The 23856-nt window shown below is 43.3% G+C and overlaps 2 protein-coding genes across 2 annotated transcripts in view; one reads left to right on the top strand and one right to left on the bottom strand.

Moving 5' to 3' along the window:
• Window positions 1-23856, top strand: part of LRTM2 (leucine rich repeat transmembrane protein 2) — a 733960-nt gene that overhangs the window by 644362 nt on the left and 65742 nt on the right. The gene's annotated exons all lie outside the window — the stretch shown is intronic.
• Window positions 9288-11144, bottom strand: LOC142150319 (E3 ubiquitin-protein ligase TRIM39-like). The gene has a single exon (XM_075205526.1). The coding sequence runs from the start codon at window positions 11130-11132 to the stop codon at window positions 9552-9554; it is 1581 nt and encodes a 526-aa protein (XP_075061627.1). The 5' UTR covers window positions 11133-11144; the 3' UTR covers window positions 9288-9551.

Raw genomic sequence — 23856 nt, 5'->3', positions numbered from 1 at the left:
AATTTCTTCTAATTCTTGTAAACTGCCCCAGTGGTATATTGTTTAACCACTGGGGGTGGTGATCATTGGTAGCCAGTATGTAGCTATTACAGTTTACCGGTTTGAAATGCATAGTTGTGCGTATCAGGTGATTTCAAAGTCCAAGAAATTAGCACAGGATGTACGATCAAATGTCTCAATCCTCCCCCTTACAGCAAGAGTCTATCAGTGGACACTTTAACTGTTAGACGTACTGTCTCTGTTACCTTGAATATATAATGGAATGGCTTGACTCAATTAGCTATTTGGTTGGATACCCTAAACAAAGGGTTACAATATAACATCAAGGAATGACACTTCACGCTTGCGTGAAACAGCAAGACATTTGACACATTGTATCTGCAACATTACACGATCTGAGTCTGTGATAAATTTTGATGCAATAACATTTATATTGATACATGTTAACACATGTTAATACATTTTCCAATGCTATTTCAGCCAGTATATTACTGTGGAGGCACATTGCATATCATCTAGAAGTTCTAACCTAATTACCGCTCAGATTACCTGTTGATCTAGCTAATTACCATGGGCTGCCAACTAGCTATGCAAGTCACTCAGACATTGTTCTGATTACAAACCAGATCTAAGCCACACCTCATAACAATGGGCATTTGAGACAAATGGTAATTACATTAGCTAACACAAGCAAAATGACTGCTGCTGTCCTGTTATTTTCACACAATATGGCAATATTCTTTCTATTTCTAATACATACAATATTGCAGTAATAGCAAGGGCAAAATATACCTAATAACATGAAATAACAATACACATAATACACCGATACTCTGGTGTATATACTTAGACTGGGCCAAGGATTAAAAAGTACATTAAACTGTGAAAAATGAATAAAAAGTTCACAGTCCAGTAGCACACCGTTTCCTCACAGCAGTGTTGTTGTCAGTGCCCCTACTCTGTGAGTTCCCATTTATGCTAATGGAGAGATCACATGGGAGTTAGGTCACACCGCTGTGTGTATGATAAAGTCCGCCTTATTAGGTAAGAGGATCGCAGCACTAGAACATTCGGTTAGGGTAACACTGCACATAAGCTAAGTATAACTAAGTAGAACTTTGCATTTTATCATGTCTTCATGAGCTTGACCTTACTTATCTCTAGTTTTGTTTTGCTAGGAATTATACCACATACTTGCCAGCAGAAAAGTAATACAAAAAAATATATATTTTATTGTCTGTTTTTTTTTATATCCACAAAGGCCAATTCCTGGCGACATGTACACTTTTTTAAGATTGGAGGGTTGAACATATGGACCATGAAATGCAGACCCTGCTTTAGGGGGTAATTACTACAAAAACAAAAAAAAAAGATTGAAAAACAATGCTCTAGACCAGGGATGTCCAACCTTTTAGCTTCCCTGGGCCACATTGGAAGACGACGAGTTGGTTTGCGCCGCACATAAAATACACTAACACTAACGATAGCTGATCATCCAAAAAAACATAGAAAACATAGTTAACATATTAAACTTACTTGGAAATGAAGTTAGTAAGAGTTAGGAAACCTGTTGCAGAATCATGATTAAAGCAGTAGTCCCAATACCAGCTACAATTTAACTTACCTGCATCTGCCCCTTAGTGGGGTTCGGGGAATTAAATGTCCAAAAAAAAAAAAAATTCCTCTCTTTCTGCACCCAGGAATCATTTTTTTTATTGACCAGTTTGAAATGGTCACCGATATAGGAGCATCAGGAGGACTAATAGAAATCTACAGAGATTTAAAGATAGGGTGGCGGGAAAAATGGCTCATGGAGCAGCCTCCGATGAGGGTAACAGTGGGTGATAATGTCACCCTACTCAGCACTGCACATTTAAAATGGTTTAAAATATTAAAAATACAATTATCTCTTAATATTTATATTAGATACATACAGAGAACACAGCTAGTTCATAATTGCATGGCGCAGAAAGTCCAAATTCAGAGTAACAACAATAAGATACTGGATAATCTTTCACTGCTGCTGATAGTTCGCGCTGGTGACTCCTCTGTGCTGCGCTACGCAATGGATGTCGGGTGTGATGACGTCACCCCCGACATTCACTGCGAGCGCCACACGGAGGAGGAGACCAAGGAGGGAGCCGGAGCGCCAGCTGACGTGACCGCAAGGTAAGTATTTTCTTTCTTTTTCTTTTTTTTTTTTCAGCGCTGCCCCCTTGCCACATCCAAAACTCCTGCTGGGCCACATTTACAGGCATGCTGGGCCGCATGCGGCCCGCGGGCCACGGGTTGGACAACCATGCTATAGACGGATTTGTGACATTGAAAGTCTAACCCTATTTTAAATATATATATGGTATAAAACACATTAGATATATAAAACATTGTGTTATCTGCATTAATAGTTGGTTACATACATTATTTAGTAAAGTTTATCTAACAGCTGCTATTATGACATTACCCCGTCATTTACATATGGGGCCATCGGAGAGCACTTGAACTGTGGGGGAAGGATTATGCGGAGCCTCCATTCCGCTGCATCATTCTCCTTACCTCCCAACTGTCCTGAATTAGATGGGACAGTCCCAATTCTTGTGGACAGTCCTGTTAGCCAGGACTTTTGTCCCAACTGCTGGAATGTTGGGCGGTATAACCCACGCACCACTGCCCTGCACCTCCCTGCTGGTTGGCAATGCAGAGGTGTCTGCAGGGTAGGGGAGGGGTGTTTTGCTAACAGTTGAGAAGCGCTAGGCATGCCCCAAGTTGATGTGGCTATGCACCCATCATAAAGCAACCACGCATCTCACAAGCTGTTTTTCCCATTCCAAAATGTAGACTGCTGGAATCTATTGATTAAATTTGCATCCCAGCGTCAAAGACACCATATTGTATGCAGGTCCTACACTGACGTATATGCTTTAAAAGTCATTAAAATGCAGTTAAAATCAGATGCACTCACCTCCCAGGTACAGGGTCTTGCATGTATAACAGGCATGCATGCAGGGGGGGTTTCTAGTTCTCTGGAACCCCCCACCACCATGAATGAATGGGAAGCAAAAGCATATATAAATGTGGGCCCTTTCTAAAGCATCGCAGCAGACGCTTCTCTGACAGCGTCGCAGCTGCTGTAAAATAAGTACCATTCGTTAACCCTATCATCTGTGTTTAGGGACATTTAGTTTATGGCTTCACTTATCATTACCACTAAACCTGAGCTGCGTTCTCTATTTCTCCGTCTTCTTTGCCTATTATAGACATGAACTGCCTTCCCTGGCCTATCTATTACTGTATTGCTGAATCTGTGCAGCCGTCCCTGACCATCGCCTGCCTATTATTAATAATCCTGCATTCTGACCACCTATTACTACTAAGCCAGTGTTCATTACTCTCACCATTCTCTCTTACAGAACCGGCCAGGTGAATAATATATACACTGTACATGTCACATCACTAAGCAATAGAAGAGAACTATTTGGTCATTCTAGTCTGACAACTAAGACATTCCTTTCTGGCAATTAACCCCTAATATCATGTCACTTACTCATTACAATGCAATTAGGCTGCAAGTTTCATGCCCTCAGCGCTTGTAGGTGCGTGGTTACTAAAACCACCATTTTATGTCTATTATCAATGAACGTGTGCTGTCTCCCATGTCTATTGTCTGATGATTTATACTGAACCTGTGCTGTCTTCCCTGGCCACTGCCTCTCTATTATTACTGAACCTATGTTGTCTCTACTGACAATTATACTGACCCTGTACTGATATTCCTGACCAACGACTGACAATTATACTGAACCTGTGCTTCCTCTTTCCCTGTCTCCTTACTGTTACCGAACCTACTGAGAACCCAGCTTTCTGTAATCAATAACTGTCTGTCACTACTGAACCTGTGCTGAATTCTCTGACATTAAGTGCAATATCTTCTCTCTTTGTTGCTTCCCAATTATTACCAAACCTGTGTAGCCTGCCCTGACCATTACCTGCCTAGTACTGATCCTGTGCTGCCTTCACTGACCATTCAGGTAATATAATATAAATCTAAAAACTTTTATCAGGCTCTATGTATCCTCTTCTCAGGACGAATGGTCAGCTCTGCTTCCCTGGGCAGAATTAGCCTACAACTCTCATTATCATGAGTCATCTTCTTCTACTCCATTTTTCACGGTTTATGGACTTCATCCTCGAGTGCCAGTATTTTCCCCGTTATCTGCAACTTCTGTTCCAGCCTCTGAAACAACCCTGAGAAGATTTGCAGATGACTGGCGGCAGGTCCATGAATCCTTACTCAAAGCCTCTCACAACTATAAGATTCGAGCGGATAAAAAACATTCCTGACCTGAAAATTGGAGACAGAGTTTGGCTATCTACCCGCAATCTCTGCCTCAGTGTACCTTCCATGAAGTCCGCCCCTCACTTCATGGTCCATTCAAAATCTCCAAAGTAATCAACCCTGTTTCCTAGAAACTACAGTTGCCAGAGTACCTCAAGGTACCAAACACCTTTCACATTTCCCTTCTAAAACCACTGGTGTTGAACAGATTGTATTCCCTTAAAGCTGGTTCACCCCCTCATTCTGACTGAACAAGACGAGGAATAAGATATGAAGGCCATCGTGGACTCTCGCTTTCGACATATCACCTGCAATATCTGGTCGATTGGAAGGGCTATGGTCCTGAGGAGAGGTCTTGGATCAAAGCCTCTGATGTTCATGCTCCCGCCTTAGTCCAAAAAAATTCATCAAAAATTTCCTGCTAAGCCCCATCTTAGGTGTCCAGTGGCCACCCTTCGAGGGGCGGCGGTCTTACTCCTGTTTACTCCACTCGTCGGTACCATATCACCGTACGTCTCCCTTTTGGTCAAAGGCAGCATTCTATCCTGGGACAAGCGTGACTTCTGTCTGCAGTACTGGAGACTGCCATCTTGGGTGAGACATTTGCTAAACATCCTGCTGAGTCTGAACACCTGATCTCATCCACCAATTAGCTTCCTCTGCAGACTATAAGAGTCTCCTCTTACACTCAGCAAATTGCAAGTGCAACACTTTCTTAGTTCCTGGTTCCAGACTGCCACAGTTGCTGTTTGTTTGCTGCTTCGTCCTGCCTGCTGTATACAGATCAACCCGTGTGAATTCAGCTTCATCCTGTTGCTGTCATACAAACTTTAAACCATTAACCCTTCATGTGAATTCAGATTCACTCTGATTGCTGAAATAAAGACTTTGGCTATTTATTCCTCGTGTAGATTCACCCTCATTCTATCTGCTCGTGTACTGTTTCCAGCTGTTACCTTCTGTGTGGATCCTCCTCTCATTAATCTATTCCTGTTTCTCCTACTGGCTATCTAAGGTAGTAGGTGGTTGTTCTGAGTATTCCACCTTCTGGAGCCAACTCTGTGTCTCGGGGTACCAACTTCCAGTTCCAGGCCTACCTCAGGTTCTGAGTTCTGAGTGGTGCAGAGCTAGTTCCAAGATTATTCTTTTCAGGAGGCTGCCACCCATATATAGTCTCTGCCTGAGTCCTGAGTCTTCCCAGTCATAGTTGTGGTACTATATTCCTCTGAGTTTCTGAGTTCTTGGCGGTATTGAGTCTCTGGTCGTGGGGTCAGGTCCTCCCTGTTCCCACATCCAGGTTCCAGTCCATCAGGTCCAGATTCCAGTAGTTTTTTTCCAGTACGAAGTTCAGTCCAGCATTCCTCCTCCTAATGTCTGGTATAGAGGAATAGAAGTACCCCTATGAGCAAGACATTCATCCGGCCTCCCAGTTTCTTCTACATCCCTGCCACAGCTAGCCCCAAGGGTCCCGAGACGAATCCCAGAAACCCTATTGCCGTGACATCTCCTCTCTGTACCTGGGGCAGATCTTCACTGCTACCACTAGTAATTGAGTCCACGCTGCTTTGGCAGCAACCACTTTCTATTGAGGTCCCCCTTTTGTTCTCTCAGGGGCTCTTTAATACTATGGGGACTCCTTCCCCTTCTTGTGGCACTCTGAAGTTGGGGACTCCTTCTCCTCTTTATATGCAGCTAAGCTCTGAGGTCATTTCTCCCTCAAATCTGTCCCATGTCACTCATAACCTCTCAGTTATGGTATTCTTTGTCCCCTTGTGGCAGCAGACCACTGATCCACTGCCAAATATGCCTGGAGATCCCGGGGCCTTCTCCCCTCTTAGCCATCTCCCCAGCTGTCACTCTCTCTCTCATACCAGCGATATGTTGTTAAGGTACCATTCCTGTAGTGTGTCCTCTGGGTCCTAGTGCTAGGCCACACCTTCAGTCACAGTAAGGTGTATATAAAAAGCCAAATCCATACTACATTCCCACAAGCACCCCCGGATCCACACTAAATTCACACAATTTAGTGTGGATCTGGCATTTTGCGTGGATTTAGTATGGACCCAGCTTTTATTCACACCCCATTTCTTAGTATGTAAAGGACAATTAGTGACTAACAGACCCCAGGATTATTCCTCATACATGTGGGTAATATAGCTGCAAATCTGGATGGTTATATTGGGGTTTGCAGGAACGGAGAAGACGGCTGTCTGTGTCCATTACTAGCCCCTCATTACTGCAAGTTATTTCTACGTAGCCAAAAATATTTCTTTCTAAAGATAATTTTATAATGTAACACAGTTACACTTTACCTGCAAAACCATGGATTTTTTGTGGGTTCTTTTTCTGTTTTGTCCTCCTAACACACAATATTTGCAACGTCCGAGATATGCTACAGATCCATTCCTATAGAAGTATAGCGGCTGTTTTCAGGTCACCTGTCTCCATATCATGGAGGAGTATAAAGACCAGTGATGACATCATGTCTGCATCTCCGAGATTGGACTAAATCACGGAATACAGCAAAAATGTCCTTCAAATCGACACCACCTTTATTCATCTGAGAGACACTAGTTATACTTACGTTACATTTGACTTACTCCTTCCTAGGCTACTTACTGTCTGTCGGTTTGCTCGGCTATATGATAGTTGAAGGAGTATTTCTACAGAGGGTGTTGCTGGTCCATCTTTGGGTCTTGTGTGCATGTGTCCCCCCACGCACGAAATTATTCCGGGTGTCGAATTTATATGACTGCTGCAATATAATGCCCCCTACCTCTAGGGACTATCCTTATTACCCCCACCAAATAATTCACACTCAAGCATTACCTTTCTGACCACATTTTGTGATTGGGATAAGAGCCAAGGAAAAGAGAGTATATGTAGAGGCACTCCGGGGTAATTACCCCGGAGTGCCTCTACATATACTCTCTTTTCCTTGGCTCTTATCCTAATATATAAGTATAAGGGAGCACCCTCCAGCTATAACATCATAAGAAATAATCTGGAATAAGGATATTGGGGTTAAGTACTAAGCCTACTATTTCCTCATTTAGTGCGGTTACCTCCATTTCTATTACCACATTTTGTGATTGCAATATTTAGTGACCATCCATAATATTACATGGACTGGAGGACACAAATAGACTGTAACCTAATGAGAAGAGATAATTGTCATCTTAACGAAGGTTTACAGAAACACATGTCTGGTTATTTGAGACATTAGGTCAGTAACCACCAGACTGCCCGTGGGGCATTTATCATGAATATCTTCCACTGTTATTTAGTTTTATATATTATTTGAGAAAAAGAAACAGAATTACAATGTGCACTGATATGAGCAGTTTTTATTTTGTTAATCATTGAACAAGACAAACAGATTGAAAGAATCACAGATATACGTCTCAAAATTGTAGGTAAAAAAATCAGGACAAGGATTTGGCCACTCCCCGTTTAGCAAGCCTCATCCCAAAATCGTAAGAAATAAGTTTAAATTATTATATTTTTAAATGAAATTTAAAGAAAAGTTGAATTATATTATATAATATACATTACAAAATCTATATAACAACACATGTTTAAGATTATATTTTCATTGTTGTAGACATTCGTTATTCATTTTAGGTACATGTTAGATACGCTTTACTAAGGAGTGTAACCAACTATTAAAGAGAGGTAAGTAGTAGAAAAAAGAACATACATTTATTTATTTTTTATAATTATGTGGACATATCCTGTATGAACCAATATATTATCAGAAATAATTGCTGCCTTCCATGATTATGTGGCACAGTTACATGGTCTGTTTCTCCTGTTGGACTGAAGACTGTGAAACGCCTGATAAACCCCCTACTATCTACACAGACACAGCCAGGTAACGGGCACTGTGCCAGCTGTACCCTCTATTTATACAGCAGATAATGTCACACACTTATCACAAGCTGTTTTACCAATAAATCAGTCTCATATTGTTTATTTGTCATTTCCTGCACATAATATAATTGGAATATGAGGATGCAGCAGAGACATGTCTATGTATGTTAGGAATTTAGACTGTAAGCTCCAATGGGGCAGGGACTGATGTGAGTCAGTTCTCTGTACAGCGCTGCGGAATCAGTGGCGCTATATAAGTAAATGGTGATGATGATGACATAACAGATACTGCATGGCCCACTGATCAGTCAGATAAGGGGACATATTTCTTGTTGGATCCTAGTTCTCCTGCTAGATGTAATAATAACACTTAGTAACACACCAGATGTAAGATCAGCACAAACCTCACACAGCATAATCTGGGCTGATGAATAAGTTATTATATTCATATTACATACTATACCGCTATCTCATGGACACGTGGCAGACTCTAGTGTTAGATAAAGTTACAGCATACTTGCCAACTCTCCCGGTATGTCCGGGAGACTCCCGAAATCCGAGACCAGGCAAGTCTCCCACATCCGACAAATACCTGGCCACAATAATGTGAATCGCGTCATTTTGGCCCCGCCCCCACATCAAAACATAATTTCTGATGTAGGGGGCGTGTCGGTGCCTAAAAGTAGGCAAGTATGAGTTACAGGCTGCCTTATGCAATAACCAAGATAACAGCATTGATTTAAAATAGGATCACTGGAAATATAAGGGTGACAAAGTCATGTTATTATATGTGTGCATAGCCTAATACATTTTAAAGATCTCTAATGTTGAAAGTTCCAGGTTGTAAATGAGGGTGGTGATATAAAGGGGTGGGATAAGCTGGGAGCACTGTATAATGTGCACTTTATAATTGAGATATATTAATAACAATTATAGTTTGCAATTTTGGCAAATGCAAGTTAATACAGCTAAGTAATGAGGCATGCTGGGAGTTGTAGTACAAGTCATTTTCTATTATGTAAGATACAGAGATTTGGATTACAATTCGCATTAGGAGGAGCTTTACAGAGACCACACCCATTTACCCCCTGCATACATCACAGCTAATAGGAGAAAGTGTAGCACAGATTACTGTAATATGATATACACTGGATGGTTTTTATACCTGCCAGGTCTATAAATCGGGATTAGTTTTAGACCTGATGGGTTTGATTGATACTTGCTCATGTGCAGTTATTGCACCCAATCACAAATATGATGCTCACCTGTAGCTCCACCCACTGCTTCACTCTATTGGCTAAATGTTTCCCCAGATTCCCGCTCTCTCTGTCTAGATTTCTTTTGATCATTTCTCCCATTTCCTGACTCCCCCAGATATGGTTATAAAACCAATCTCTACCCATAATGCAGCATGAAGGGGCTCAGTGAAGGTGGCAGTGAAGGTGTGTAAGTGTCTGATCGGGTCACACAGAGAATAAAAGGACAGCTGTCCAGCCTCATAATCCAGATATATCCTCACTCTATCATAGGGAATAGTGTCAGGTAACTGGATCACTTTATTGTCATGTATCAATGTACACGGAGTATACCTCCCCCAACACAAACACCAGGACTTGTTATTATATCCAATGAGTGACTGCTCTCCTCTCCTGTCTATACTGGGATAACACATCCCTACCCTCCAGCTCCCTGATTCACTGACCTCCACTTCCCAGTAATGTCGCCCTGAGGAAAATCTCCTGGTGCTTAATACCTGAGGATAATACTGAAATCTCTCTGGTGTTTCTGGATGATTCTGGCTTGGTGACCAGTATGCAGATTTCCTGTCATCTGATATATGTATATTATCACCAGCTGTGTTTACATCCAGAAATATGTCTGCAGGTACCTGCCCATGCATCTCTGTATTTATTATTGTTATTATATCAGATAATGAGCGTAGTTTCCATGAGGTTAGACCCACATCCAGATCTCCTACACCATGGACCTGGTCATCATGTCTCTCTCTGTCCTGAGTATCACACAAGTCACCTGTGTCTGGTTCCTGTAAGACAGTCACTGGATCAGACATGTTACACAGCTCCTCAATGTGACGTATCTTGCTGAACAGCTCATCCTTCTTTATTTCCAGCTGCTGGATCAGATCAGAGACTGAGAGTGAAACGCTCTCTTCCTGCCTGGAGATCTCACTCAGGACTTTCTTCTCTAAGTCATCCAGCTGTCTCCTAATGTTTCTAAACCAGGAAGTGACTCTCTCTGTTACACCAGCTGCTTTTTCCTGATCTTCTCTCCTGCGCTCCTGTAGTCTCTGGACTCTTTTCTCTGTCTCCTCTCTCTTTGTGGTCAGTTTCTGCAGAACATTTCTCAGTTTTTCCTTCTTCTTTTCAGAGGCCTCATCCAGCGACTCCATCTGATGTCCTCTGTGCTCCCCAATCAGACAGCAGGACACACAGATACAGGCAGAGTCCTCAGTGCAGAAATACTTCAAGATCTCTTCATGGACGGAGCATTTTCTGTTCCCCAGGGAAGTGGTGGGATCATATAAGACGTGATCTGCTGACTTGCTGTGTACTCTCAGGTGATTATCACACAGAGAAGCTTCACAATGCAGACAGGATTTAACAGCAGGTATCGGAGAGTCCACACAGTAAGTACAGAATATCCCAGTCTCCTCCTGATCTGGCCAAGTAGACAGGAAACTCCCCACTATGTTACACAGAGTTATGTTCCTCTGCAGTGCAGGACGCTCCTGACACTCTGCTCTGCACTCAGGACAGGTATAAACTCCAGACCCCTCCTGTGTATCCAGCACACGATCAATACAGACCCGGCAGAAGTTGTGTCCACATCTCAGTGTTACAGGATCTGTATAAATGTTCAGGCAGATGGAACAGTCCAGCTCCTGTCTCAGATCAGCACACGCCATCGCTAACAGCAGAAGAGGGAAATGAAAGTGAAAGTCTCTGACATTCAGACACCAGTGTGTGCATTGTACATTTTCTACACAGGGCGAGTCTGAGCTTGTCCCTCACATATCTATAGGCTCAGTTATACTAAGGGACACAGCTAGTATATAAAGTAACGTCATTTAACAAGCTAACAATGATTCATTTTGCAGAGATTACCCAGTTACTGTATCAAAACTAGTTTACTTTGTTACTAAAGCAAATATTGATGAAGATATAACCAACAGTTTATTTCTTTCATTCCTGATCACGTAGTAAACACTGTGAGCAGTGCAGATTTTTTGGAACTGCTGCCAGGTCTTGTGGAACTACATGTTCCAGCATGCACTTGCCTCCGTTACCGAACCGGAATTATCAGCATACCTGTCCAGTCACTGCCAGTGCATTATTATTATTTATAAGGTGCCACAGATTCCGTAGCGCCAACAATGCTACAAATACAAATAAGACATAACTAATATAGTGATCAATATCCCCTATTATCTGTGCTTCTAGCATTAAGAGTTTGTAACCTATGCCTCTTCTCTTTTGTTGAACTAAAAGTCCCAGCCAGTGCTATAACATAGATTGTTGGGGCCCCAGGGCATCTCATTAGAATGGGGCCCTCGTAAAAAATACTAGGCTGTTTTTAATGCTTTAAATATTCTGTACTGCAACTACTACATAAGATATCTTTTCTGAATGAGCTGCAGGAGCAAAAGCTGTTATATCCGTATTATCGCTACCAATAAATATTGTCCGATGCGATTAATGTGGTTCCAACGCACAAATAGATTCAGTAGCAAAATATAGCAGTATTACAGCAAACTATGATAAAGTATAAAAGGTATAGCAAAATACAAGAAAGTATAGCCGAATACATTACGCAAACGCCCCTGGATGCAGGTACAGCTTCAGTTTTTAAGTCTGCAGTTAAAGAGACCTCCAGTACCAGGTGCTAATTTATATCCCTCATGATTAACAAAAAAACAGTGATGTTGTCACAATGTACACAAAGATAAACTAAGGTCTTTCTTCATTGGTCCAGGGCTTATGATGTTCCAGTAGAATGCTGGTCATAGGTCAGTTCAAAGGAGTCCACTGTCCAAAGGTGGGGGCAGCTCACTCCAACAGCTGAGCACATGTTTTGCTTGAGGGAACTGACTAAATCCAGTTTAAACCGACCTATTAAAATGTGCTGCATACAGTATTATAGAGTATCAATCTTATAATAATAATACCTAGTGATCGTAGTGTGCGGTCACTGAGCCGGTGATACCAGATTTCTTTTGGTGAAATGAGGAATAATATAAGACCAATAAACTGATGTAAGAAATATAATTCTTACCCTTAAATCAACAGGATCAATTTATATATAATAAACGTATGTGTCACGGGCACTAGGAGTCTTTACCCAGGGTATCACCAGATGATGGACTTACCAGAGTAGTATATGTCGAAGTCAGCAAATTGGATAAAGTCATTTCAATTAAAGTCTAGCAAACTTGGTTGTCTTTGTCTGAAAAGATGCGTACGGTACGCTATGTCGTACAAGGGCACGCTACGGCGTGAAAGGGCGTACGCATCCACTACACGTGGCAGCAACAGTAATTGGTCTTTTACCATACATTTGCACAAACACGCATACTTATAAAATAGTACACATTATTGGTAGTTGCAACACATAGTCAGTTATGTCGAAATATAGTAGTATTTATATGTTATATCAGAGTTACATGCATATTAGTGAAATACACAGAACGGGTTAAAGGAATAACATCATGAGTGGTATCATAATGAACCTTGTTACATATCCTACTGTTTGGTGCGCTCTGCGAGGGAATCGCAGAGTGCATACGCAAGTTATGAATGATAGGGAATTATGAACTACTTAAGACTAAGGAATTCTGGCGGGAAGAGCAGAGCATACCCCCTGCAGAGATGACCCCCTCCTTTGGATTCCTTAGGATGAACCAGCCAATGATTGACGAGCCCTTGGACATTCCTGAGACCCGGACCAATAGATGCAAGCCATACCATCTTCATTGTATTACTGTACTTGATTGTGTATATAAGCAGCAGCTTGTGATCCAGAGTGCAGACTTCTTGTCCCCAGACTTCAGGATTGAATGACTGCACTGGATCCAGAGCGCCTGCGTTAAGTAACGGCTGTATTTACTATTACATCGCTTGAGCATATTTTTTCAACTTATTGCGAATAAATCTTTGTGCGTTGGAAACACAAATCGAGGTTCGACAATCGTTATTGGTTAGCGACAATACGCACATTACAATTTGGGGGCTCGTGAGCTTTGGAGGTTTCGTTGCCGATGATACGCAAGACCAACGGATTTCGGTTCCTCAACAAAGGGTGGAGACGCGTCATAAACGGGTAAGAACGCATGGTGTTCAAAACCTGAATTTTACTCTGTGTTGCGAAACCGAATGTCCGTTTTGCATTATCTAGGGCACGCTAACTAGAACCTAGGGACAAAAGAGAACACTGTTTCTTTTTTCTGTCATTGTGCGTTTTAACTGTATTGCATTGTTTAGCGTATGTGTACTTCCTGCTGTGCGTACGCGAACTTCCGGTAAACTTGCCACGTGGTTAAACAATCGTGTTGATAGTTATTATACATGCATAGTATAATTACTTGTGAAAGCCTCTGAGACATTATTACTATTGTTGGGAACTTTTGATTTTCTGCGCAGAAAAGGTGTATAGTGTGTGATGTTGTAACGTAGATACACTGTTTTATTGTTGAGGTGCTCAGTTGCTGTCTGACGAGGCGGATTGCCCAACTGAAGGACGGTATACAGGGCAGGTATACCGAATGCGAAAACTGGGTTTTCGCAAAGCGCTACCAATAGATCGCAAGGTTTGCTAATAATTAGTATTGGTAGGCAGTGCGATCCGGTCGCACCGTTAGTGCGAATTGGTGAAGCAGCTAGGAGGAATTATACTGGAAAGGCAGGTTGATTGTATCGACTTTGCGCTCCCAGCGATAATAAACTCAGCAGATTTTGTGGTTTAGCCAGGGTATCGAGGAGCTGATAGCCCTTGGGGCCCACAGTGATATTTCTGTATTAGGGAAAAGCGAGTGAGCGCGGCTAAAGGAAATACGTTCACCGAGGATTATAGATCTCTAGCGGTGAGTATAGCAACAGAGTTGAAATTATTAGGTGGAAAGAACAGAGCATTGCGGTGTGTCTGTATTTCACATTTGGCCGGAAGGAACAGAGCATTGCGGTGTGTCTGTGTTCCGGGTAGAAGGTATATTGTTCAACATGGGTGCTAAGCATACGCTAGAGATGGTCAGTGTACTGCCTAAGGAAGGCCCTAATGGTTCAGCGAGGTTTCTCATGTGTAAGAAGTATGGTGCATATGCAACTGTGTATTGTGACACGTGGGTCGGGATGACCAAAGCTTGTGATAGGCCTTTCCCAACAATAGGGAGTTTTAATGCAGAGGTACTGAATACTGTAAAAGATAGAATATGGTTGATCAAGTCAACGAAAAAGAGAAATAGACATAATGATTGTTTAAAATTGTGGAAAATGGAAGGTAACACGTTGCAGAGCAGCGAATGCAAACCGGAAATAGGCGTGGCGAAAAGCGCGCGCAAGGCGGATGTAACCATTGAGAAGCGTGGCGAACTCAGCGCAAGCGCGCCCCCGCCACCTTATGTGGCGGGAGGGGTAAGTACAGCCGTTGTTAAAACTGAAAATAGAAAAATTACTAAGTTGTACCCTGTTTTAAATCAGTTTCAATCAAGTGTATCTGAAAACGAAGATGAACCCACTGTGATTTCGGCCATTGCCCATGCTGTTAATGTACTAGAGGCTCAGCGCAAGTATGAGAAAATGGCTGAGATAGGTGAGAGTAGCGTGATCACTAGGAGTGAAAGTGTTCTAAATCTAGGGCCTGTAAATCCTGTAGCGTCCCCTGAAGTTAGTGTACCAGAGGGTGTGTTCCCGGTCCGCACAATATCAGTTCCCAATGGGAAACCAGATAAGGATGGTATAGTTCCTTTAAGAAATGTTACAATGCATTGTCCCTGGACTAGATCAGAATTACGTTCCATTATGACTGAATTCCCAGATCCTAGAAAAGAGTTAGCTAAATGTCAGAAATTTGTTAAAGACTTAGGGAATGCTCATGAACCAACCAGTAAGGATTGGCGGGTAGTGTTGAGGGCGTGTCTTCCTCCCAATACTAACATACAAAAATTTATTGGAGATTGTTTGTTGGAGGAAGATGACACCCTGACTGATGAGATTAACCAACGGAATATAGAACAAATTGTCAAACACTTAGCCATCTGTTTTCCAGTAGTAGTAAATTGGAGTAAGATTTTCACCATTAAACAAAAGGATAGTGAAACTGCCTCAGATTACTTTGCTAGAGCTATAACAGCGATTGCACGATTTACTGGGATATCCAACATAAGTGAGGACCCACATCACAGAGAGGTAGCTGTAGGGGTACTGATGGATGGCCTTAGGGAAAATTTAAAGACGAGAGTACAAACCACATTACCTAATTGGAGAGGCGTCACGGTAGACTTCCTTAGGGAGTCTGCTGTGGAGCATGACAAGAACCTTTTTAGAAAAAGGGAAGAGAAAAGTGATAGGTTAATGACGGTAAGTATACAGGCTCTAGAAGGGGTGCATACACGACCACCAGCATACATCCCATATAACAGGAAACCTAAAGTGATCAGGTGTTTCAACTGTAACGAGGAAGGACATTACAGGAGAGATTGTAATAAAGAAAGACTCAATACACATAGGGGTGGGTCACATAGATATCCTCCAAGAAAGGATTCACATAGACTAGAAGACTCACATCTACCCGCGCATATTACGGCAGCAAATGCTGCGCGGGAAAGTTACTATCGGGCCTCTGCATACTAAGCATTCGTTTCTCTTGGCTGCAGCGGCTCCTACTAACTTGCTAGGGAGAGACTTGTTATGTAAAATGGGATGTGTCATATACTGTACTTCAGATGGTGTGTTCCTAGATATACCCGAGAAGGTTGCACATGAGGTACAGGACATATTGGACACCCCTCCAAGGTTAATGTTACACTCTCCTGTTATAGAACAAAGTCCATCTCAAGTAAAGGGGATGTTGCTGGAAATACCAGGTTCCCTATGGACCAGAGATGGACAGGACACTGGACTGATGGCAAACGTAGCCCCTGTCATGGTCAATCTAAAAAGCGGTAGGATAGCCCCAAAAATCCCACAGTATCCATTAAAACCGGAGGTGGAACTAGGGGTATATCCTGTTATTGAGAGGCTGTTACAACAAGGGATTTTAATTCGTACAGCCAGTACAGCAAATAGTCCCATTTTCCCTGTGAAGAAGAGTGGAGGGAGGGGCTATAGATTAGTCCAGGACTTAAGGGGAATTAACAAAGTTGTTGAGAGCCAATTCCCCGTAGTGCCGAATCCAGCTGTCATCCTCATGCAGATTCCACCGTCTGCCAGTCATTTTACTGTCATTGATCTATGTTCTGCTTTCTTTTCAGTCCCTCTTCACCCTGACTGCCAATACCTTTTTGCATTCTCCTACAGGGGAGTGCAATACACATGGACCAGACTACCCCAGGGGTTCATTGACAGCCCCAGTATTTTCTCCCAAGCCTTACATGACTGTTTGCAATCCTTTCAACCCCACAATGGGTCTGTTCTAATTCAATATGTGGACGATTTGTTGTTGTGCTCTGATTCTTTTATGTCATGTTTACATGATACTAAATTGTTGTTGCTTCATCTTTCACAAACAGGGCACAAGGTGGCAAAGGGTAAATTACAGCCATGTCAGACTAAGGTCAAATACTTAGGACACTGCCTCACTAAGGGGCTAAGACACCTGACAACCGACAGAATTGAGGCCATACAACACATGACCCTGCCGCAGAGCCAGAAGCAGATTCGTACTTTCTTGGGGATGTGTGGATACTGTAGGTCCTGGATCCCAGGTTTTTCTATTCTGGCATTACCATTGCAGGAGCTAGTCTCTTCCTCAAAACCAGAACGTGTCATACACACAGAAGAGTCGGAGCAAGCGTTCTTTAATCTTAAAGATAGTCTGACAAGAGCACCTGCATTGGGAATACCTGATTATGAAAAGCCTTTTGAGCTATTTTGTACAGAAGCTGATGGCTGTGCAGCAGGTGTCCTCACACAGAAACATGGTGACGCTAGCAGACCGGTAGCATACTACAGTGCACAATTAGACAATGTGGCAAGGTCACTCCCAACATGTCTCAGAAGTGTAGCAGCAACGGCCCTTCTAGTAAGTAAGAGCGAGGATGTAGTATTAGGACATAATTCAACCATCTATACACCCCATGCTGTATCAGCTCTGTTAAATTCAGCCCAAACCAGACATGTTTCTTCAGCTAGATTCACAAAGTGGGAACTAGCCCTGATGGCACCCTCAAACATCACCATCAAACGATGTAGCACCCTAAATCCAGCTACATACCTTCCGTATGTGTCTCAAGAGACACAAAGGGTGGGAGGTGAGGAGACCCTGGTTGATGATGAGTTAGGCAAGAATACTGACACGCATGACTGTATGGAACACCTGAATCAGACCTTTACTGCAAGGCCCGACATATGTGACACCCCCTTAGAAAATGTAGATTTTACGTTTTATACAGACGGAAGTTGCCATAGACAGACAGAGACAGGAGAGCTATGTACTGGTTACGCTGTTGTAAACGATCAGGATGTGGTAGAAGCTGAACCCCTTGGTCCACCTCACTCAGCCCAGGTGGCGGAACTAGTAGCACTAAGGAGAGCGTGTGAATTGGCAGAGGGTAAATCAGCCAACATATATACTGACTCTAGGTACGCCTTCGGGGTAGTGCATTATTTTGGGGCCCTTTGGCGTCTTAGAAACTTTACGACAGCAGCAGGTACACCAGTGGCACACTCACAACACATAAAAGGACTTCTGACAGCGATACAGTTACCCAGAACAGTAGCCGTCATAAAGTGCAAAGCCCATACCTTTGAAGAAGACCCAGTGTCATTGGGCAACAACAGGGCAGACGAAGCTGCTAAATGGGCAGCAGGGCAACCTATGACTGTATCGACCGAGACTATGATGGTTTTTCAGACATTAGACACGCAGAAATTAATTGAAATGCAAGATTTGTGTTCCCTGCAGGAGAAGGCGGTCTGGAAGGCGAAGGGATGTGGTCAAGAGTCCTCAGGACTCTGGAGGGATGGACAAGGTAAGCCTGTAGCTCCCCGAACATACTATCCAAGCCTGGCTGAAGCAGCACACGGCCTGACTCACCTGGGTAAAGAAGGTATGTGCAAACTGGTGAGAGCATACTGGTGTGCTCCCGGATTTTCCTCTCAAGCTGGTAAGAAAGCAATGTCATGTCTTACTTGTTTGAGGAAAAATGTTGGGAAAACTATTCCAACTGAGCCATCCCACATCCCTCCTACAGACGGACCTTTTCAGGTAATACAAATTGACTATATCCAACTACCACCGTGCAGGAATCTGAAGTATGTGTTAGTGTGTATTGATGTGTTTTCCGGTTGGGTAGAAGCATATCCGGCAGCCACTAATACTGCTGTGTTCACTGCAAAGAAAATTGTACAAGACTTTGTGTGTAGGTTCGGTATCCCTAGAATCATTGAAAGTGATAGGGGTACCCATTTTACTGGTGATGTCTTCCAAAATATGTGTAAACTCATGGGAATCAGTAGCAGACTTCACACCCCTTACCGACCACAAGCCAGTGGTAAGGTGGAGAGAGTAAACGGTACTATCAAGAACAAACTAGGTAAGATAATGGCTGAAACTGGGTTGGCATGGCCTGAGGCTTTGCCGTTGGTCCTCCACAGCATTCGAACCACTCCTAGACCTCCTCTTAATCTGTCCCCCTTTGAGATACTGTTCGGACGACAACCTCATTTGATCGTGAGTCCACAAGACGACTTAAAGTGTAATAATGAAGTGACTGTACAATATCTTATAAGAATGAGTAGACAGCTGAAACAACAACAACAAAAACTAAAAATGCTGTCACCTGGTATGCCAGAAACGAACTGTCATGATGTTGAACCTAGAGACTATGTTATGATCCGCAATTTCTTACGTTCAGGTTGTTTAACAGACCGTTGGGAAGGCCCGTACCAAGTGCTGCTGACCAGTACTACATCACTGAAGGTTGCAGAGAGAGACACTTGGGTCCATTCCACCCACTGCAGGAGAGTCCATAATCCGGAGAAAGTGCAAGACAAGACTCAGACCGACGACATAGAGCTGTCACTTGTGAGCCTGTTCCGGGAGACCTAAAGCCTGCAGTTAAGACACCTGAACCAGAGACGTTGCCTCAGAACTATCTTTCCAGCGATGGAGTGGCGGTTTTTGTTTTTCTTTTGTTCCAGGATTTTCCTTGTTTTTACTTTTTCTAGGACATTCTATTTTTGTGAAGGAGAATGGAGGATGGAGGAGAGTTCTGGGAGTGATACGGATGAAATGGAGGCCGAAGAAAAGTTAATAGGATATCCTGAGCAGCCCATTATCAAACTTGGTCCAGGGGTTATGAAAAGGTCTGCTAGCTCAGGAACTCGGAGGCAGTGTGAGGGGCTATTGTCTGATGAGTATTGTATCTGCAAGTTCTGCAACTCCCTAGTTGACGAGAGATGCATCCAACGATGCCAGTCCCCCAGTACTCTGAATATAGGCGGGCATCCATTGGAGGATTATCACTCCCTGGTGGGTAAGGTGCTAAACCAAACTGAGTGTTGGGTGTGCTCTCACGTGCCTCAAGGGCAGTATAACATAGGACTAGTGCCATTCCCGCTAAACATATCCGAAGTACTCGAATTAAGGGGTGGGAGGCCCATAGAAGGGAGGTACAATAACACTAGGTCCCCTAGTCTGACGCTTCGACAATACTCCATAGGCAGATCGTTGCTGTGCCTAAACATATCTCATGCAAAGCGCCTGGAGAATTGGGAGGCTGACCTATCAGATCAGACAATGGCTCGCCACACTCATTTTAGAGAGAGACCCACAAGGTCACTACTAGGCAGGAATGCTGATGGAAGTCACAAGTTAGGGCGTATAACCAAACATAAGAAGGTATCTATTGGAAAAGTCTCTACAGATAAATGTGAAAATATCATTAATGCCGACACGTGTCTAGAGCAGATGGAGACACTAGGCATGGGTAGTTTTATCAAAACTCTGTGTGATATAATTCATGGGCATACTGTTCCTTATGTTCTCCCTGATGATGTGTATTTTGTTTGTGGGAGGAAAGCTTATTCCTGGGTGACTCCGAGTTCCAAGGGCTTGTGTTTCTTAGCTAAACTGGTTCCTGAAATCATGACTATTACTCATGAAGAAATGGTAGATATTCACAAGACTACATCACCACCATACATACACACACAGTATGAACACCGTGGCAAGAGAAATATGATTCCTGGTGAGGAACCCATAGCTACAAAATTGATTAGTGAAACTGCTGGTTTCCAAGTTATGGTTGCTCTAGATCTCACCAGGACCGCTCGGGGAACATTAAACTTTAAGTATATCCAAGACCTAGCTAAATTAATAGATAATATCACCGAGATGTATGATGACACTTTCAGGTATACTGGAAGGGAGCTACAAGCGTACAAGAAGGAGTTGGTGCAACATAGACTGGTACTAAATTATCTCACCTCTATTACTGGTGGGTACTGTGTGACACTGGCCACCCAGTTCGGTGTCAAATGTTGCACGTACATTACTAATAATACGGAAGACCCTAAAGAGGTTATAGACCGGAAGATGGATGAAATTTTGCAGCTGAAATGGGAATTTCGAAAGAGCCATAATTCTTCGTTATATGAGGTCGGGGAAAAGGTGGCGGGTTGGTTCTCATGGTTAAACCCAGCAAAATGGTTCTCTGGTCTGGGGGAGTGGGTACAGGAAATGATTGCGAGTGTAGGTAAGCTCCTTCTCCTTATACTGGGTGTCATCTTAGCAATTGGTTTAGTTGTCAAATGTGTTCCTACTGTGTTGAAGTGTGGAAAACGGTCTCATAAGAGTAACACTGAGAAAGAGACTGAAAGGGTGGTACCAGATACCGAGATCATGGTCTGTGAAGAAGTATTGTATAATCCTGAACTTGAAACGGTGATTGGGTGATAGTTTATTACACTATCAAAGGGTGGAACTGTCGAAGTCAGCAAATTGGATAAAGTCATTTCAATTAAAGTCTAGCAAACTTGGTTGTCTTTGTCTGAAAAGATGCGTACGGTACGCTATGTCGTACAAGGGCACGCTACGGCGTGAAAGGGCGTACGCATCCACTACACGTGGCAGCAACAGTAATTGGTCTTTTACCATACATTTGCACAAACACGCATACTTATAAAATAGTACACATTATTGGTAGTTGCAACACATAGTCAGTTATGTCGAAATATAGTAGTATTTATATGTTATATCAGAGTTACATGCATATTAGTGAAATACACAGAACGGGTTAAAGGAATAACATCATGAGTGGTATCATAATGAACCTTGTTACATATCCTACTGTTTGGTGCGCTCTGCGAGGGAATCGCAGAGTGCATACGCAAGTTATGAATGATAGGGAATTATGAACTACTTAAGACTAAGGAATTCTGGCGGGAAGAGCAAAGCATACCCCCTGCAGAGATGACCCCCTCCTTTGGATTCCTTAGGATGAACCAGCCAATGATTGACGACCCCTTGGACATTCCTGAGACCCGGACCAATAGATGCAAGCCATACCATCTTCATTGTATTACTGTACTTGATTGTGTATATAAGCAGCAGCTTGTGATCCAGAGTGCAGACTTCTTGTCCCCAGACTTCAGGATTGAATGACTGCACTGGATCCAGAGCGCCTGCGTTAAGTAACGGCTGTATTTACTATTACATCGCTTGAGCATATTTTTTCAACTTATTGCGAATAAATCTTTGTGCGTTGGAAACACAAATCGAAGTTCGACAATCGTTATTGGTTAGCGACAATACGCACATTACATATAGTTGGTAAAATGGTACTCTGGTAGCAGGGTGACAACGGAACAGGAGAAACAGCAGATGGTGAGAGAATGCTCGAGGAAAGTCTATGACTAGCAGCACTGGTAATGAGTAGATGACTGTACACGAGGAACTAGATGGACAAGGAAACGTGAGGAAAGTCAGTGGTCTGCGTATAGCAAGTTGTACCACTGCTATAGTGAGGAGGAATGTCCAGGAGTAGCGAGGAGGTAGTGAGAGTCAGCGGTCTGCGTATAGCAAGTTGTACCGATGTCTAGGTGAAGGAATGGAATCCAGGTGAAGGTAGGTAACAGGGAAGTCAGTGGTCTGCGTATAGCAAGTTGTACCACTGTCTATAGTGAAGGAATGGAATCCAGGTGAAGGTAGGTAACAGGGAAGTCAGTGGTCTGCGTATAGCAAGTTGTACCACTGCTTATGTGAGAGGATACTTGAAACTGGTGTCACAGGGAACAGGAGTCAGTGGTCTGCATCAGCAAGTTGTACCACTGCAATATATATGTGAGGAGGGGCACGAGGAGATGAATGTAATGCAGAGTATACACGGGGCACACAGAACTTGATCCCACAATGATATCCACAATACAATGATAACTGAGCAGCACTGCTAAAGTATACAAAGTCACAATAACTATCCAGGCAATAGAAAACAAAGTCAATGGTAGCAATAACCTCAGTGGATAGGAGACTCCGGAGGAGAACACAACTCAGTCCAGATGGATATGCAATACAGAAGCAAAGTCAATGAGAAGTATGCATACCGCGGTTCAGGAGAGCAGGCTGTCAGAGAGACGTGCAGGGATACCTGAACGGCTGAAGGCCGGCAGGAGGAGAGACCACTGGAAGGTGGAAGCGGTAATCAGGTTGGTGCAGCGCACGGCAGGTAAACCAGCATGAACGAGGCAATACTCTGGAAGCAGTAGTAAGTGGAACTGGAACATGAAGAACACGGGAGAGTTGAGGCGGTCTGATATCCAGTAGTAGAGATGGAAGCAGCGGAGCGCTGACCCGATGAACACAGGAGAGTTGAAGTGAGCAGGAACTCTGTAGAAGCAACGGAGGCAGCGGATAGGAATCAGCTGGCTGCAGACACGATGAACACAGGAGAGCTGAAGTGAGCAGGAACTCTGTAGAAGCAACGGAGGCAGCGGATAGGAATCAGCTAGTTGCAGACACGATGAACACAGGAGAGTTGAAGTGAGCAGGAACTCTGTAGAAGCAACGGAGGCAGCGGATAGGAATCAGCTGGTTGCAGACACGATGAACACAGGAGAGTTGAAGTGAGCAGGAACTCTGTAGAAGCAACGGAGGCAGCGGATAGGAATCAGCTGGTTGTAGACACGATGAACACAGGAGAGTTGAAGTGAGCAGGAACTCTGTAGAAGCAACGGAGGCAGCGGATAGGAATCAGCTGGTTGCAGACACGATGAACACAGGAGAGTTGAAGTGAGCAGGAACTCTGTAGAAGCAACGGAGGCAGCGGATAGGAATCAGCTGGTTGCAGACACGATGAACACAGGAGAGTTGAAGTGAGCAGGAACTCTGTAGAAGCAACGGAGGCAGCGGATAGGAATCAGCTGGTTGTAGACACGATGAACACAGGAGAGTTGAAGTGAGCAGGAACTCTGTAGAAGCAA

Source organism: Mixophyes fleayi, chromosome 4 (genome assembly GCF_038048845.1).
Source record: "Mixophyes fleayi isolate aMixFle1 chromosome 4, aMixFle1.hap1, whole genome shotgun sequence".
NCBI classification, from domain to species: Eukaryota; Metazoa; Chordata; class Amphibia; order Anura; family Limnodynastidae; genus Mixophyes; species Mixophyes fleayi.
The sequence above is the reverse complement of the archived record's forward strand: the minus strand, read 5'-3'. Positions and strand labels throughout refer to the sequence as shown.

What these genes read in the sequence shown, in the direction of transcription:
- LOC142150319 (XM_075205526.1), bottom strand. Translation starts at nt 11,132, where the DNA reads ATGGCGTGTGCTGATCTGAGACAGGAGCTGGACTGTTCCATCTGCCTG.